Consider the following 14979-nt stretch of genomic DNA (forward strand, 5'->3'; position numbering starts at 1 on the left):
CCATTCAAAGGTGCAGTCAGGCGTGACGGCTAACAAAACTGCACAGAAACTATAGAATAAAACCTTTTTGCAACCTCACACCCTAAACAGTGTTGTTCGATATTAAAATCCCTATGAATAGGTGCTATTACCAAGTCGTTTATTTTCTCCCTCAGTCTTAGGTGATAATTGGATTAGCCCTCTTCCTTAAAGTAAGATGTTACTTCCCTGCAGACTTTTCCTGTATATTATGTAACCAGGTATTTGTCCCAAGTTTTTATTCAAAGCGTATATAAAACTTTACCACACGAGAAAAACTAACAAACTCTATGCAGTGTATGTAAGCAACCTTTAACTTACTACTGAAACTAACAGTGCAATGTCCAGACCCGCGCGATCTTGAATGAATGAATGAAACTGACAACACTACTTCAACAGATAGTAGGAAGAACTGAAGAAGGGTCTAGGCCCGAAACGTCAGCCTTCCTGCTCCTCTGGTGCTGCTTGGCCTGCTGTGTTCATTCAGCTCTACACCTTGTTATCTCAGATTCTCCAGCATCCGCAGTTCCTACTATCTCTTCACAATTGCAGACTTGTTTTTTGCTGTGTTGAATTATGCAAAGCCATTCAAACTGTTGATGCCAGTGACATCAATGTGGGGGCTGTTTTACTGCAAGATGAAGGTACGGGTAATGGCCTGTCAGTTATATTTCAGAAAAAAAAAACAACCCCTTCAACAAAAATGTTCAATCATCAAAAAAGAGACATTGAGTCTTGTGCTAATGTGACCTCATTTTGAAATATACATGAGCAACAACATGGAATAAATGTTTTTTTTTTACACAGGTCACAATCGTATAATATTCTGAGGAAAATGTTTAGTACAAGACTGATGATTATTTCAATGGAGCATAATTCAACAAGTATATAATTTGAAAATTGTTTGTGTGCCCATAAAAGGAAATGTTACTGCAGACACTTTACCGAAAGCAGAGTGCAGGACACTGGCTGATGTGGAACCCATGTACTTATGTAAGATATGATTGCTGTATAAATCATTTCCTATTTAATATTGTGATGTTATTACTGTTAGTATGAGACAGAGGCTGTGTTCAGATCATTTATGGTGAGTAATGAAAATGCCTCATTTCATTCTCCTTTGTGGGGAGGTGTGATATAGGCATAGTGATTCATACATATTTAATTCTTTAAAAAAATTTGAGATCTTTGAATTTTGAATTAGTGACTTAAGGGATTTTCTGTGCCTGAAAAGTTTAATGAATAACTTTTAAGGTATTTTTGGAGCCATGGTGATTCATCTTAAAATAGCTTCAGGACAAATGGCATATTAAGAACAATGGGAGAAGTTTATGAATGAACAAGATAAACAAGCTCCAGTTTAGAAGGTAAGAATTTCTTTTAAGCTTATGGGAACATACAAATCTTGAAGAAATTTTCTTTTAAATTTTCAGTTTGGGGTAGTTTTACAGAAGTCCTTAGTTGAAGATATATTTTCCTGAGAAAGGAGAAGACAGAATAATAGCTTACCTTAGTGTAAGGACTTTAAGAATAGTATCAAACCAGAAGCAGACAAAATTCTAAACTCACGTGTTGATAGTCCATGAAAAATGCTAGTCTGGAAGTTGAAGATTAAATTAAACATATTGAGGTGTTAAGAGAAAATGATTTTGTTTTCTGCTGTAAAATGTAAGGCATGTTCTTGAAAGCTGTAAAGGAGTTTATTTTAGGATTAATGGGTCTTTCTGTCACTGTTCAGGTTTATTCTATTTCATCTTCTTTTCTTTGATGGAATGAACATCTATTTTATTGTTATGCATCAATGTATGTTTTTGTTTCAGTGAAAGATCACCTGGTTGAAATAAAAATAATACAAAATATGATATATCAACCCAGAGCACAGCTGAGATCTGACTTGCTCCGTAATAACATCAGCTGGGAAGACAATACATGACGTTAGTTATAGTCTGCAAACCTTAAAATTACATGTACATCCTAAGTTAGTTTTGAAAAACAAGGAAGTAAAGGTGTGTGTGTGTGCGTGTGGGTGGGTGTGTGTGTTTGGGGGTGGGGTGGTGGAGTGGGGTGCGAAGACAGGGGCAAGAAAATGGAATTGGGACTACAATCAGATCAGTATTGATCTTCTCAAATGGTACACAGGCTGAAAAGGATTGATTAATCTCATGGTCTGTTATCACCAATGAATGACCCAGTTCCCTAGTCATGCAAATATATCACCCACAAAGCCACAAGTACAGTAACCTTTTATATGGGTTCCTACTAAATGCATTTTGCAGATGCAAAACACCACACATGCTGAATAATACACTTCAGCTCAGTGAATTCAATTTCCCTGAATCCCGTTGTCAAGTAAAGAGATACAACTCTTCCTGAATATCGATCTTCAGTGAAGTGAGTCCATTGCTCCCGAATATCACCATCCAATGCAGTGAAATAATTCCTCCCTAATGCCACTTTCAAGTAGGATGAAACCACTCCTCCTGAATAACACTCCCCAGTATTATTCTCCTATACTTCTCTTGGAACACACTCTTCCTCCTGAAGAACACTCTCAAGTGCAGTCAATCCATCCTCCTGAATGACACTGTCCAGTACAGAGAATGTGCTGCTAGTGAGTCCCATTATTCAGTGCAGTTAAACCACAGTTCCTGAATCCCACTACCCACTTCCATGAGTCAATTTCCCAAGAACGACACTCTCCAGTGCAGTGAATCCTCTCCTCTGGAATCCCATTCTCCAGTGCAGTGAATCCACAATTCTTGTATTCCTGCCCAGTGCAGTGTGTCCATTTATCCTGAACAACTTTCCACAACAATGAATCCATTCTTCCTGAATCCCACTGTTAAAACAGTGATACAATTTCTCCTGAATTACACTCTTTGGAGAGGTCATGAACAAGTTTGACAAAGGAGTGCTAGTGGATGTGATCTTTTTGGATTTTGGAAGGTCTTTGACAAGGTGCCACACAGGAGGATGCTAAATAAGAGCCCATGGTGTTAGGGGCAAAGATAGTGGATACATTTACTGGCAGAAGGCAGAGAGTTGGGATAAAGGAGTCATTTTCAGGATGGCAGCCAGTGACTAGCAGAGTTCTGCAAGGGACTAAATTGGGATTACAACTATTCACACTATACACTAACGATCTGGATGAAGGAACTATTGCTAAGTTTGCAGATGACACGAGAGGTGGAGAGACAGGTAATGTTGAGGTAGCAGGGAGGCTGCAGAAGGACTTGGACAGGCTAGGACAGCAGGCAAAGAAGTGACAGATGGAATACAATGTGGCAAAGTGTGAGGTTATGCACTTTGGTAGGAAGAATAAGGGCATAGACCATTCTTTAAATGGGGAAAGGCTTCAGACATATGAAGCACAAAGCAACTTAGAATCTTAGTTTAGGATTCTCTTATGTTTAACATGCGGGTGCAGTTGGCAGTTAGGAAGGTAAATGCAATAGAATAGAATAGAATCCCTACAGTATGGAAACAGGCCCTTCTGCCCAACAGGTCCACGCCAACACTCAGAGCATCCCACCCAGACCCATCATCCTAATCTACACATCCCTGAACACTGCAGGTAATTTAGCATGGCCAATCCACCTACCCTACACATTGTTGGACTGTGGGAGAAAACCCATGCTGACACGGGGAGAATGTGCAAACTCCACACAGACAGTCGCCTGAGGGTGGAACTGAACCCAGGTCCTTGGCACGGTGAGGCAGCAGTGCTAACCACTGAGCCACCGTGCCGCCCGAAGGCTCAGGTCAATGTTAGCATTAATTTCAAGAGAGCTAGAATACAAGAGCACAGATGTACTGCTGAGGCTGTGATCAGACTGCATTTGGAATACTATGAGCAGTTTCGGACTCTGTATCTAAGGAAGGAATGTGCTGGACTGGGAGAGGGTCCACAGGAGGTTTACAAAAATGATCCCAGGGATGAAGGGCTTGTTATATGAGGAATGGTTAAGGACTCTGGGTCTGTACTCAATGGAGTTTAGAAGGATGACAGGGGATCTGACTGAAACTTACAAAATACTGAGAGGCCTGGATAGAGTAGACATGGAAAATATGTTTCCACTGGCAGGAGGACCAAGAGCACAACAGCACAACCTCAGAGTGAAGGGGTGATCCTTTAGAACTGAGATGAGGAGGAATTCCTTCAGCCAGAGTGTAGTTAATCTGAACTCATTGCCACAGACAGCTGTGGAGACTAATCTATTGAGTGTTTTGAAGACAGAGATAGGTTCTTGATTGGTATGGGGATCAATGGTCATGGGGAGAAGACAGGAGAAAAGGGTTGAAAAACATATCAGTCATGATTGAACCATCGAGCAGACTCGATGGGCCTAATTCTGCTCCTACATCTTATGGTCTTATGGTCTATGCAGTCAATCTTCTCCTCCTGAATAACACTCTCTAGCGCAGTGAATCCACTCTTCCTGAATCCCCACTGTCCAAACAATGATCCATCTCCTCTTCGATAACAATCTCCAGTGCACTGATTTATCTTCTCCCAAATATGACTCTCCATTGCAGTAAAGCCGCTCTGCTGAATAACAGTCTAGTATGGTTCATCTACTCCTTCGAATAAGACTTTTCAGTGCAGTGATTCCATTCCTCCTAAATAACATTCACCAAGGCACTGAATCAACTCCTCCTGAATGACACTCTACAGTGGAGTGAATCCAATGCCCCTCACTAAACCTAATATCCTCTATGGAAAGGAAATGCTGCTCTTAGCTGGTCTCACCTAGATGTGACTTCAGACCAACAGTAATGTGGTTGAACAAAAATAGAAGTTGGTGGAAAAGCTCAGCACGTCTGGCAGCATCTGTGAAGAAAAAAAATGAGTTCAAATTTTGGGTCCGGTGACCTTTTCTTAGAACTTATGGTAGCTGGGAAAACGTAGGTTTACATGCAGAAAATAGGGAGGGGGATGGGACAGGGAGTAAACGATATGATAAAGGATAGAGCCCGAAAAAACAGAAGAGCAGTTGGATAGAAAAAGGAGTTTATAACAATCTGGCGAGGAGGGTGAATAGCTGTTAATGGGGATATTGGTGACTAACAATAGGCAGATCATCAGACGCCATTTTCCCCACCTCCAGCGAGATGCCATCACCAGACACATATTCCCCTGTCTGCCTTCCGCAGGGACTGCTCCCTCCGGGACACCATGGTCTACTCTTCCTTCACCCCCAACAACCCCCTGCCCTGCAACGCACCCCCCCCCCCCCCACCCCACCACCTCCCAACAACCCCACGGCACCTTCCCCTGTAACCGGCGATGGTGCAACACCTGCCCATTTACCTCCTCCCTCCCCAGTATCCAAGATCCCAAACATACCTTCTATGTGAAGCAACACTTCACCTGCACTTCCCAGAATCTAGTCGACTGCATTCGCTGCTCAAAATGTGGTCTCCTCCACACTGGGGGAAACGAAGCATTGACTTGGCGACCGCTTCGCAGAACATCTACGTTCTGCTCGCAAAAAAGACCCTGAGCTTCCAGTCGCCTGCCACTTTAACGCACCACCCTGTTCCCTGGCCAATATCTCTGTCTCTGGCTTGCTGCAGCGTTCAGCGAAGCTCAATGCAAGCTGGAAGGACAACACCTCATTTTCCACTTGGAGCCCTCTTGCAGCCCTCTGGACTCAATGTTGAGTTCAGTCATTTTAGAATCTAAACTCTCCCATGTCCTAGCCCCCTACCCCACACACCAGGCCTTGTTATCTCATAGCTTGCTATTACACATTACCAGTTGTTAGTCACTAACAGTCCCCATTAACAGCTATTCACCCTCCTAGCCAGATCATTATGGGCGGCACAGTGGTTAGCACTGCTGCCTCACAGCACCAGGGACCCGGTTTTGACTCCACTCTCGGGCGACTGTCTGTGTGGAGTTTGCACATTCTCCCTGTGTCTGTGTGGGTTTCCTCCGGGTACTCCGGTTTCCTCCCACAGTCCAAAGATGCGCAGGTTAGGTGGATGGGCCATGCTAAATTGCCCATAGTGTTCAGGGATGTGTTGCTTAGGTGGATTATAGGGGATGGGTCTGGGTGGGATGCTCCAAGGGTCAGTGTGGACTTGTTGGGCCGAAGGGCCTGTTTCCACACTGTAGGGATTCTATGAAGTTATTTACTCCTTTGTTTATCCGGCTGCAGTTCTCTCTCTTTGGGCTCTATCGTTTAGTTCCTACCCCATCCCCCTCCCTATTTCCTGCACATAAACCTACATTTTCCCAGACACCATCAGTGCTGAGGAAGGGTAACTGGATCTGAAACTTTAACTCTGATATTTTTCTTCACAGATGCTGCCAGACCTGCTGAGCTTTGCCAGCAACTTCTGTTTTTGTTCCTGATTTACAGCATCTGCAGTTCTTTCAGTTTTTATTTAGTAATGTGGTTGACTCTGAAATGCAAAATAAAATGGCAAGCAACTTGCAAGCCACTCAGCCGTAACAATAACTAGAAAGGGAAACAGCGAATGGACCAGATGGACAATGAATCATAAATTCCGTACAGTGCAGAAACAGGCCATTTGGCCCATCGAGTCTGCACTGACCTTCCGAAGAGCACCCAACCTCCCTATCCTTGTAACTCTGCATCCCCCACTGGCCAACCCACCCAGCCTGCACATCCCTGGACATCATTGGTAATCCAGCACATCTTTGGACTGTGGGAGGAAACCAGAGCACCAGGAGAAAACCCACACAGACACAGGGATAATGTGTAAATCCACACAGACAGTCCCCCGAGGGTGGAATTGAACCTGGGATCCCGGTGCTGTGAGGCAAAAGTGTTAACGACTGAGCAACCTGGCTTCGGTTAAGGCACCGCAAACAGATAAAGGGAAAAGTGTTCCTTACTAACATCTCAGTGTTAGTGCCAAAATTGGGAGAACTGACTTACGGACTAGTCGAGCAACAACCTGATATAGTCGTACTGACAGAATTATACCAGACAATGTCCCAGCACCACCACCATCAGGGTGGTGTCCCAGGCCCAACCATCTTCAGCTGCTTCATTAATGACCTTCCCTCCATCATAAGGTCAGAAGTGGGGATGTTCGCTGATGATTGCACAATGTTCAGCACCATTCGTGACTCCTCAGTTACTGAAGCAGTCCATGTCCAAATGCAACAAGATCTGGACAATATCCAAGTTTGGGCTGTCTAGTGTCAAGTAACATTCACGCCACACAAATGCCAAGCAATGGCCATCTCCAGTAAGAGACAATCTAACCACTGCCCCTTGAATGCATTACCATCATTACCCCACTATCAACAATCTGGTGGTTACCATTGACCAGAAATGGAACTGGACCAGCCATATAAATACAGTGACTACAAAAGCAAGTCAGAATCTAGGAATACTGCGGTGAGTAATTCACCTCCTGACTCTCCAAAGACTGCCCACCATCTACAAAGCACACACCAGGAGTATGATGGAAGACTCCTCCCTTGCCTGGATGAATGCAGCTCCAATAATACTCAAGAGGTTTGAGACCATCCAAGACAAAGCAGCTTGTTTGATTGTCACCTCATCCACAAACATCCACCACAGATATTCAGTAGCAGCAATGTGTACCATCTGCAAGATACATTGCAGAAATCCACCAAAGATACTTAGAGAGCACCTTCCAAACACACAACTGCTACCATCCAAAGGACAAGGGCAGCAGATACACGGGAACACCAAATCCTGCAAGTTCCCCTTCAAGCCATTCACCATTCTGATATGGAAATATATGCATGTTCCTTCAGTGTCACTAGGTCAAAATCCTGGAATTTCTTCAGAAATGACACTGTGAATGTACACACATAAATAACGTACTCTATCGTGTACAACATCAAGTGGTCAGCTTTTCTAAGAACCATGGTTTATCATATTTCTCTTCACCAAACCTGCATATGCCACATCTCCAGACCGTCCACATCTGTAGACAAAACTCAGTTCTTCTTATGCTATTTGATGAAAGATAATTTTGACTATCAAATCTCCGATTACTTAGTAGCATTAACTTCATAAAAACAATCATCCATTCAGGTGGGAAATGCCATGGATTATCCGCGCTCAGATCGCTGAAATAATTTCATCATGTTTATTTAGAGTAACCAATGTGGAAAATTTACTTGACAAAACAATAATTGAGTGAGTGAGATATAAGGATTAAGGGAGAATATGAGGAGTTAAAATTGGGAGTAAGAGTGTGACAATGATTGAGAAAATGAGACATACAACAAAGATTGTGGCAGAATGTGTGAGAGGCAGCATCAGGGTGAATGTAATAGAATGAGGAATGGACAGAATGAGAATCAAACAAAGTGAGAGAAAGATAATGGGGAACCAAAACATATAGAGATGGAGATTTTAGAGTGAACAAGAGGATGAGAGTTAATGTTTTGGGTCAGAACTGTTCTGAGGAAGGATCAACATACTGGAAACATTAACTCTGATCTTTTCTTCACAGATGCTACCAGATTTTCTGAAGAAGGGTCTAGGCCCGAAACGTCAGCCTTCCTGCTCCTCTGATGCTGCTTGGCCTGCTGTGTTCATCTAGCTCTACACCTTATTATCTCAGATTCTCCAGCATCTGCAGTTCCTACTATCTGCTGCCAGACTTGCTGAGCTTTTCCAGCAACTTCTGTTTTTGTTCCTGACTTACAGCATCTGCAGTCCTTTCAGATTTTAAGAGGATGAGAGTGACAGAAGTGACACATTCTGAGGAGTGAGTGAAAGAGGATGAAAGAAAGTAGAAATAAATGAGAGATTGAAAAAGAAAAGAAGGTAGAGTGAGAGACAGTAAAGGCAATAGAATCTGATGAAGATGTAGGTTATAGAAAGATAAAGGTGTCAGAAGATAAAGTGAAATGTAGGAATAAACAGAATAAAACATTTTGTAAATCCATAATGATAATTGTGTGTGAGAGAGTGACAGATAATGCATTGACAAAAAAACAGAATTGACCACAGTAATATGGAGAAAGCCATCTTAACTGTACATAAAGACAGGAAACTTGGATGTGAGGGTGGTAGGCACTTGACACTGTGTTCTGCATGCCTCATATAACGTGATCTAGTGAACCAAGGGCACGCACCTTCAACCTCTAGAAATATTAAGTAACTATATAGTTTTTCTGGTGAATCACTGTAATATCCTTCTACATTCAGTTGATAAACACCACTGTCAGAAATCTCCAACCGCTGCAGCTCCAGGCTTCCATTCGTTGGGTAATATGTACATCGATGTTGATAATATGACGACATAGTAGGAGTTTCAGAACCGACATGATGAAACGATATTAAGGTTTTATGTGCACGATCAATAAAGGACCACTGTATTTTTTGGCCGTTTTTAACTTCTTTCATATCTCCATGCAATAAAACAGTGTCAAATATGGCTCCATATATGTATTTCCGTGTTTCTTTCACCATGTCCGTTTGTGCAAAAGCTGCAAAAAATGAATGGGTTGAGATTAATAGATCAACAAGAAAGTTAAATAGTCAATTGTTAAACAATGTAGGAAACTAAAATGACAGAAGCTTCAATAGCCCCTTTAATCTGAGATTCAATGATGTCAGGTGATATTAGATATTAGGTGTTCACTGCTATAGCAAAGAAATGATGTGGAGATGTCAGTGTTGGACTGGAATGGACAAGGTCAGAAGTCACACAACACCAGGCTATAGTCCAACAGGTTTATTTGAAATCACAAACCTTTGAAACACTGCTCCTTCGTCAGATAGAGTCAAATAAACCTAATGGACTATAATCTGGTGTCTGACCAGATCAAAGAGAAACATTGTACATTGGTGGTGATCTTTCAGGATCAGGGTGAGAGTCCTAGAGGACTGAAAAGTGGCTAATGTAATTCCCCTAGTTAAGAAGGGAGGGAGGCAGGGAACAGGAAATTATAGGTTAGTTAGCCTGACCTCAGTGGTTGGTAAGATTTTAGAGTCCACTATTAAGGATGAGATTGCGGAGTACTTGAAAGTGCATGGTTAAATAGGACTGAGTCACAACCAGCTTCGTCAAAGAGAGGTTATGCCTGACAAATCTGTTAGAATGCTTTCAGGATGTAATACATTATGGATCTGAGTGAAGCAGGCAGCACCGTCTCTCAGTGGTTAGCACTGCTGTCTCAGTACCAGGGACCCTGGTTCAATTCCACCCTTGGGCAACTATCTGTGCAGAGTTTACACATTCTCCCCGTGTCTGCGTGGCTTTCAATCCGGTGCTCCAGTTTCCTCCTACAGTCCATAGATGAGTAGGTTATATAGATTAGCCACGCTAAATTGTCCAGCGTCCAGGGATGTGTTGGTTAAGTGGGTTAGCCATGGGAAATGCAAGGTTACAGGGATGGAGTGGGGTGGTCTTTGGAGGGTCGGAGTGGACTCGATGGGCCAAATAGCCTGCTTCCACACTATAGGCATTCTATGAAGCTACTGATGGCATTGTTGCTAGGTTTGCAGGAGACACAAAAGTAGGTGGAGGGTTGGGTCGTGTTGAGGAAGTGGGGAGGCTGCAGAAGGACTTGGACATGCTAAGTGAGCGGGCAAAGATATGGCAGATGGAATAAAATGTGGCAAAGTGTGAGGTTATACATTTTGATAGGAAAAAAAGAGGCGTAGACTATTTTCTAAATGGGTAAAGGCTTCAAAAATCTGAAGCACAAAGGGACTTGGGAGTCTCAGTTCAGGATTCTCTTACTGTTAACATGCAGGTTCAGTTGGCAGTTAGGAAGGCAAATGCAATGATGGCATTCATTTCAAGAGGGCTAGAATACAACAGCAGAGATGTACTGCTGAGGTTGTCCGAGGCTATGGTCAGAACGTATTTGGAATATTGTGATCGGTTTTGGGCCCTGCATCTAAGGAAGGATGCGCTAGCATTGGAGGGGATCCAGAGGAGGATTATAAGAATGGTCCCAGGGATGAAGGGCTTATCATATGAGGAGTGGTTGAGGATTCTGGGTCTGTACTCGATGAGTTTAGAAGGATGAAGGGGGAGATCTGATTGAAACTTACAGAACATTGACAGACCTGGATACACCAGATGTGGAGAAGATGTTTCCACTGTAGGAGAGACTAAAACTTGAGGGTACAACCTCAGAGTGAAGGGATGACCATTTAGATCCAAGATGAGGAGGAACTTCTTCAGCCAGAAGTCATTGCCACAGAGGGCTGTAGAGACTAAGTCATTGAGTATCTTTAAGACAGACAGAGATAGGTTCTTGATTGTTAAGGGGATCAAGGGTTATAGGCAGAAGGCAGAATGGAGTTGAGAAATATATCAACGATGATCAAATAGTGGAGCAGATTCAATTAGCTAAATGGTCTAATTCTGCTCCTGTATCTTATGGTCTAATGCTGATTGTCAATTAGACTGAACGATTCTAGGAGCAGAGAACTCAAGGACACAGCAGATGGAGGGGAACAGTGATGAAAGTGAGGAGAAGGGAATTGGTGACTCTAGGAGTAGGGATAGAGAAATTGAAGACGCCGGGAGTTAGGAGTTGAGGGAAAATCAGAGAACCCAAGAGCAGGGGTCATTTTACTGTAAGTAATCTACAAGTCCACAGTTTAACGTTCCTATGCAACTATAACACTGTCATCAAAATAGAACAACAATAAAGTTTACGAGAAGATTTGTAGCTCAGGTAAAACCTCATAGAACAACAATGTCTGGTCTAGAAAAAAGAACAGACAAATTTAATCTCATTGATCTACATTCAATCATCCACAAAGTGTCCAAGGGTTTAATTGTTAATATTATCAAGTAGCAATCATTAAGCAGTATCTGCTCACTGATGCTTAGTCCTTAGCTTCCAGCAGGCCACCCAGCCCCACATCTCTTAACAACCTTAGGAACTGGGCAAGGAGTTGAGCAAGGCTGGCTTTGACATCACAAGGAACCCCAGGTAAACTGCAGCCAATGGGAAAACTGGGAAACTCTTTGCTGGATGGTGTCAAATCTGGCACAAAGGAAGATGTTTCTGATTATAAATTATAAAAATAGGTGGGAAGGTAAGTGGTGAGGATGAGAAAATGAGTCTGCAGACGAACATAGACAGTTTAAGTGAATGAACAAAATCTTGGCAGATTGAATATAATTTTGGGAAAATGTGAGGTTATGCAGTTTGGCAAGAAGAGGCACTGAATAATATTTAAATGGAGAAAGACTGCAGAAAGGTACAGAACAGAGAGTTTCGGGTTCCTTGTCCAGGAATCACTAAAAATCAGCATCCAAGTTCAGTGGGTAATAAGGAAGGCAAATGGAATGTTGGCTTTTATTTCAAAGAGAATAGAGCATATAAAATAGGGAGGTTTTGCTAAAACTATACAAAGAACTAGTGAGACCACAGCTGGGATACTGTGAACAGTTTTGGGCCCCTCAACTAAGGGAAGATATACCACCACTGGAGGCAGTCCAGAGAAGGTTCACTCAGCTGATACCAGCTATGGAGGGGCTGTCTTATAAGGACAGATCGAATTGTTTGGAGCTGTGCTCTTTGGAATTTAGAAGAATGAGAGGCAGACCTTGTTGAAACATTCACAATTGTTAGAGGACTTAACAGGGTAGATGCTGAAAACAAAATCAGAAATTGCTGGAAAAACTCAGCAGTAAAGCAGCATCTATGAAGAGGAAGCAGAGTTAATGTTTCAAGTCCAGAAACCCTTCTTCAGAACTGGAAAGATGCGAAAAGTTTGTTTCCCCTTGTGGGAGTGTCTCGGACCAGAGGGCATAATCTCAGAATAAGGGGTCACATATTTAAGACATTAAGAGATGAGGAAGAATTTCATCTTTCAGAGGGGCGTGAATTTGTGGAATTCTTTACTGCAGAGCTTTGTTCATAGAATATATTCAAGGCTGAGATAGGCAGATTTTTAATCAGGAAAGGAATCAAGGGTTATCGAGAAAATACAGGAGAGTGGAGCTCAGGGTTATCAAATCAGCCCTAATCTTATGGAATGGCAAAGTAGATTGCGTATGCCGAATAGTGTACTTCTGCTCCTATGTCATTATTAAATAATGTCAATAAGTGAGGTCTTAACACATGTATTCCCAAGCCTTGTTTGTCCTGCCCAAGAGCATCATCTCATGGTTATTCAAATTGAACTATTTGTCACCGATCAGGTGCATGGGAAGCTAGGGAAATGATTGCTGATCCCCTTGCTGAGATATTTGTATCATCAAAAGCCATGGGTGAGCTGCCAGAAGACTGGAAGGTGGCTAATGTGGGGCTGTTATTTAAGAAAGGTGTAAGGAAAAGCCAGCCACTGAGCCTGACTTCAGGTGTGGGCAAGTTGTTGGAGGGGATTCTGAGGGACAGGATTTACATGTATTTTGAAAGACAAGGACTGATTAGGGATGGTCAACATGGCTTTGTGCGTGGGAAATCATGTCTCACTAACTGCTGAAGAAGTGACAAAAATGATTGATGAAGGCAGAGCAGTGGACGTTGCTCTATGGACTTCAGCAAGGCGTTCAACGATGTTCCTCATGGTAGACTGGTTAGCTGACATAGGGAGAGCTAGACATTTGGATACAAAATTCGCTGAAAGGTAGAAGACAGAACGTAGTGGTGGAGGGTTGTTTTTCTGACTGGAGGTCTGTGACCAGCGGCATGCCACAAGAATTAGTGATGGGTCCACTGCTTTCTGTCATTTATATAAATGATTTGGATGTGAATATAGGAGGTTTAGTTAGTAAGTTTGCAGATGACACTAAAATTGGTGGTGGAGTACAATGGAACCTTGTTCAGATGGGCCAACAGGTCGAGGGGTGGCAGATGGAGTTTAATTTAGATAAATGTGAGGTGCTGCATTTTGGAAAGGCAAATCAGGGCAGGAATTGTACACTTAATCATAAGGTCCTGGGAAGTGTTGCTGGACAAAGAGACCTTGGAGTGCAGGATGCTAGTTCCTTGAAAGTAGAGTCACAGATAAATGGGATAGTGAAGGCATTTGATACGCCTGCCTTTATTGGTCAGTGCATTGAGTATAGGAGTTGGGAGGTCATGTTGTGGCTGTACAGGATATTGGTTCTGTTCTAGTCTCCCTGCTACAGGAAGAATGTTGTGAAACTATTTTTAAAGATTCAGAAGGATGCTGCCAGGGTGGGATTCCAGCACCTTGTTAGTTATTTCCTCCCTTTCCTCACTCTGGGATAATTCCTGAATGGACAATACTGCTAACTCCAGCTCTAGCTCTTACCCTGACATATGAAGGCGATGCTGAAGGTGAGACTGTTCCACATTATCACTCAGCATGAGGCCACACAGGCCTCAGGCCCAACCGGAAACACCTGTCACCATGGCAACGGGGCACTCCATCCAAATCAGGCCCCGCCCACAGACTAGGCCCCGCCTCCAGGATAGGACCAGCCTCCAGGCCTGGCCCCGCTCCTAGACCAGGCCCCGCCTCCAAAATGCGGCCGGCCGCCAGGCAAAGCCGAGCTCCCCAGACCTATGCCCCGCCCTCAGACCAACGCCCCGAGCCACGCTCTGGCACCGCCCCCGGACACAGGCCCCGCCCCCAGATCCAGTCCCCGCCCCCAGACCGGGATCTGATCCCAGGCCCAGGCCACGCCCCCAGAAACACCCCTCGGCAGGACAAGACCAACACGAGACACAAGACCCGCCCCTTCTCTGATCCGACAGACCAGAGGCACTGCCGCTCAACAGGCCACGCCCCAACGACTAGACCCCGCCCCATCAGGCCCCACCCCCTCGACCAAGGCCCGCCCAACCCTCAGGCCACGCCCCCAGGTTCTGGTGGTTTCCATGGAGACGGGAACTGTTTGAGCAAAAATGAGGAAAATGTCAACGAGACGTCTCCTCCCCGTCTGGGTGTGTCTGGGTAAGGAGCCTCCTCCCCGTCTGGGTGTGTCTGGGTGAGGAGCCTCCTCGCCGTCTGGGTGTGTCTGGGTGAGGAGCCTCCTCCCCGTCTGGGTGTG

The 14979-nt window shown here is 43.8% G+C and overlaps 1 protein-coding gene across 1 annotated transcript in view; it reads right to left on the reverse strand.

Annotated features, from left to right (window-relative positions):
* LOC109916691 overlaps positions 1–14313 on the reverse strand; it is a 33097-nt gene extending 18784 nt beyond the window's left edge. Inside the window, exons 1-2 of the mRNA XM_048616698.1 lie at positions 14238–14313; positions 9119–9472 (exon numbers count right to left, since the gene is read on the reverse strand). Coding sequence (XP_048472655.1) covers positions 9119–9472; positions 14238–14280 — 397 coding nt within the window. The 5' untranslated portion in view covers positions 14281–14313. The remainder of the gene's footprint in view (positions 1–9118; positions 9473–14237) is intronic.
* Positions 14314–14979: the final 666 nt, after the last annotated feature.

This window comes from Rhincodon typus, chromosome 35 (genome assembly GCF_021869965.1).
Source record: "Rhincodon typus isolate 14 chromosome 35, sRhiTyp1.1, whole genome shotgun sequence".
Classification (NCBI taxonomy): domain Eukaryota; kingdom Metazoa; phylum Chordata; class Chondrichthyes; order Orectolobiformes; family Rhincodontidae; genus Rhincodon; species Rhincodon typus.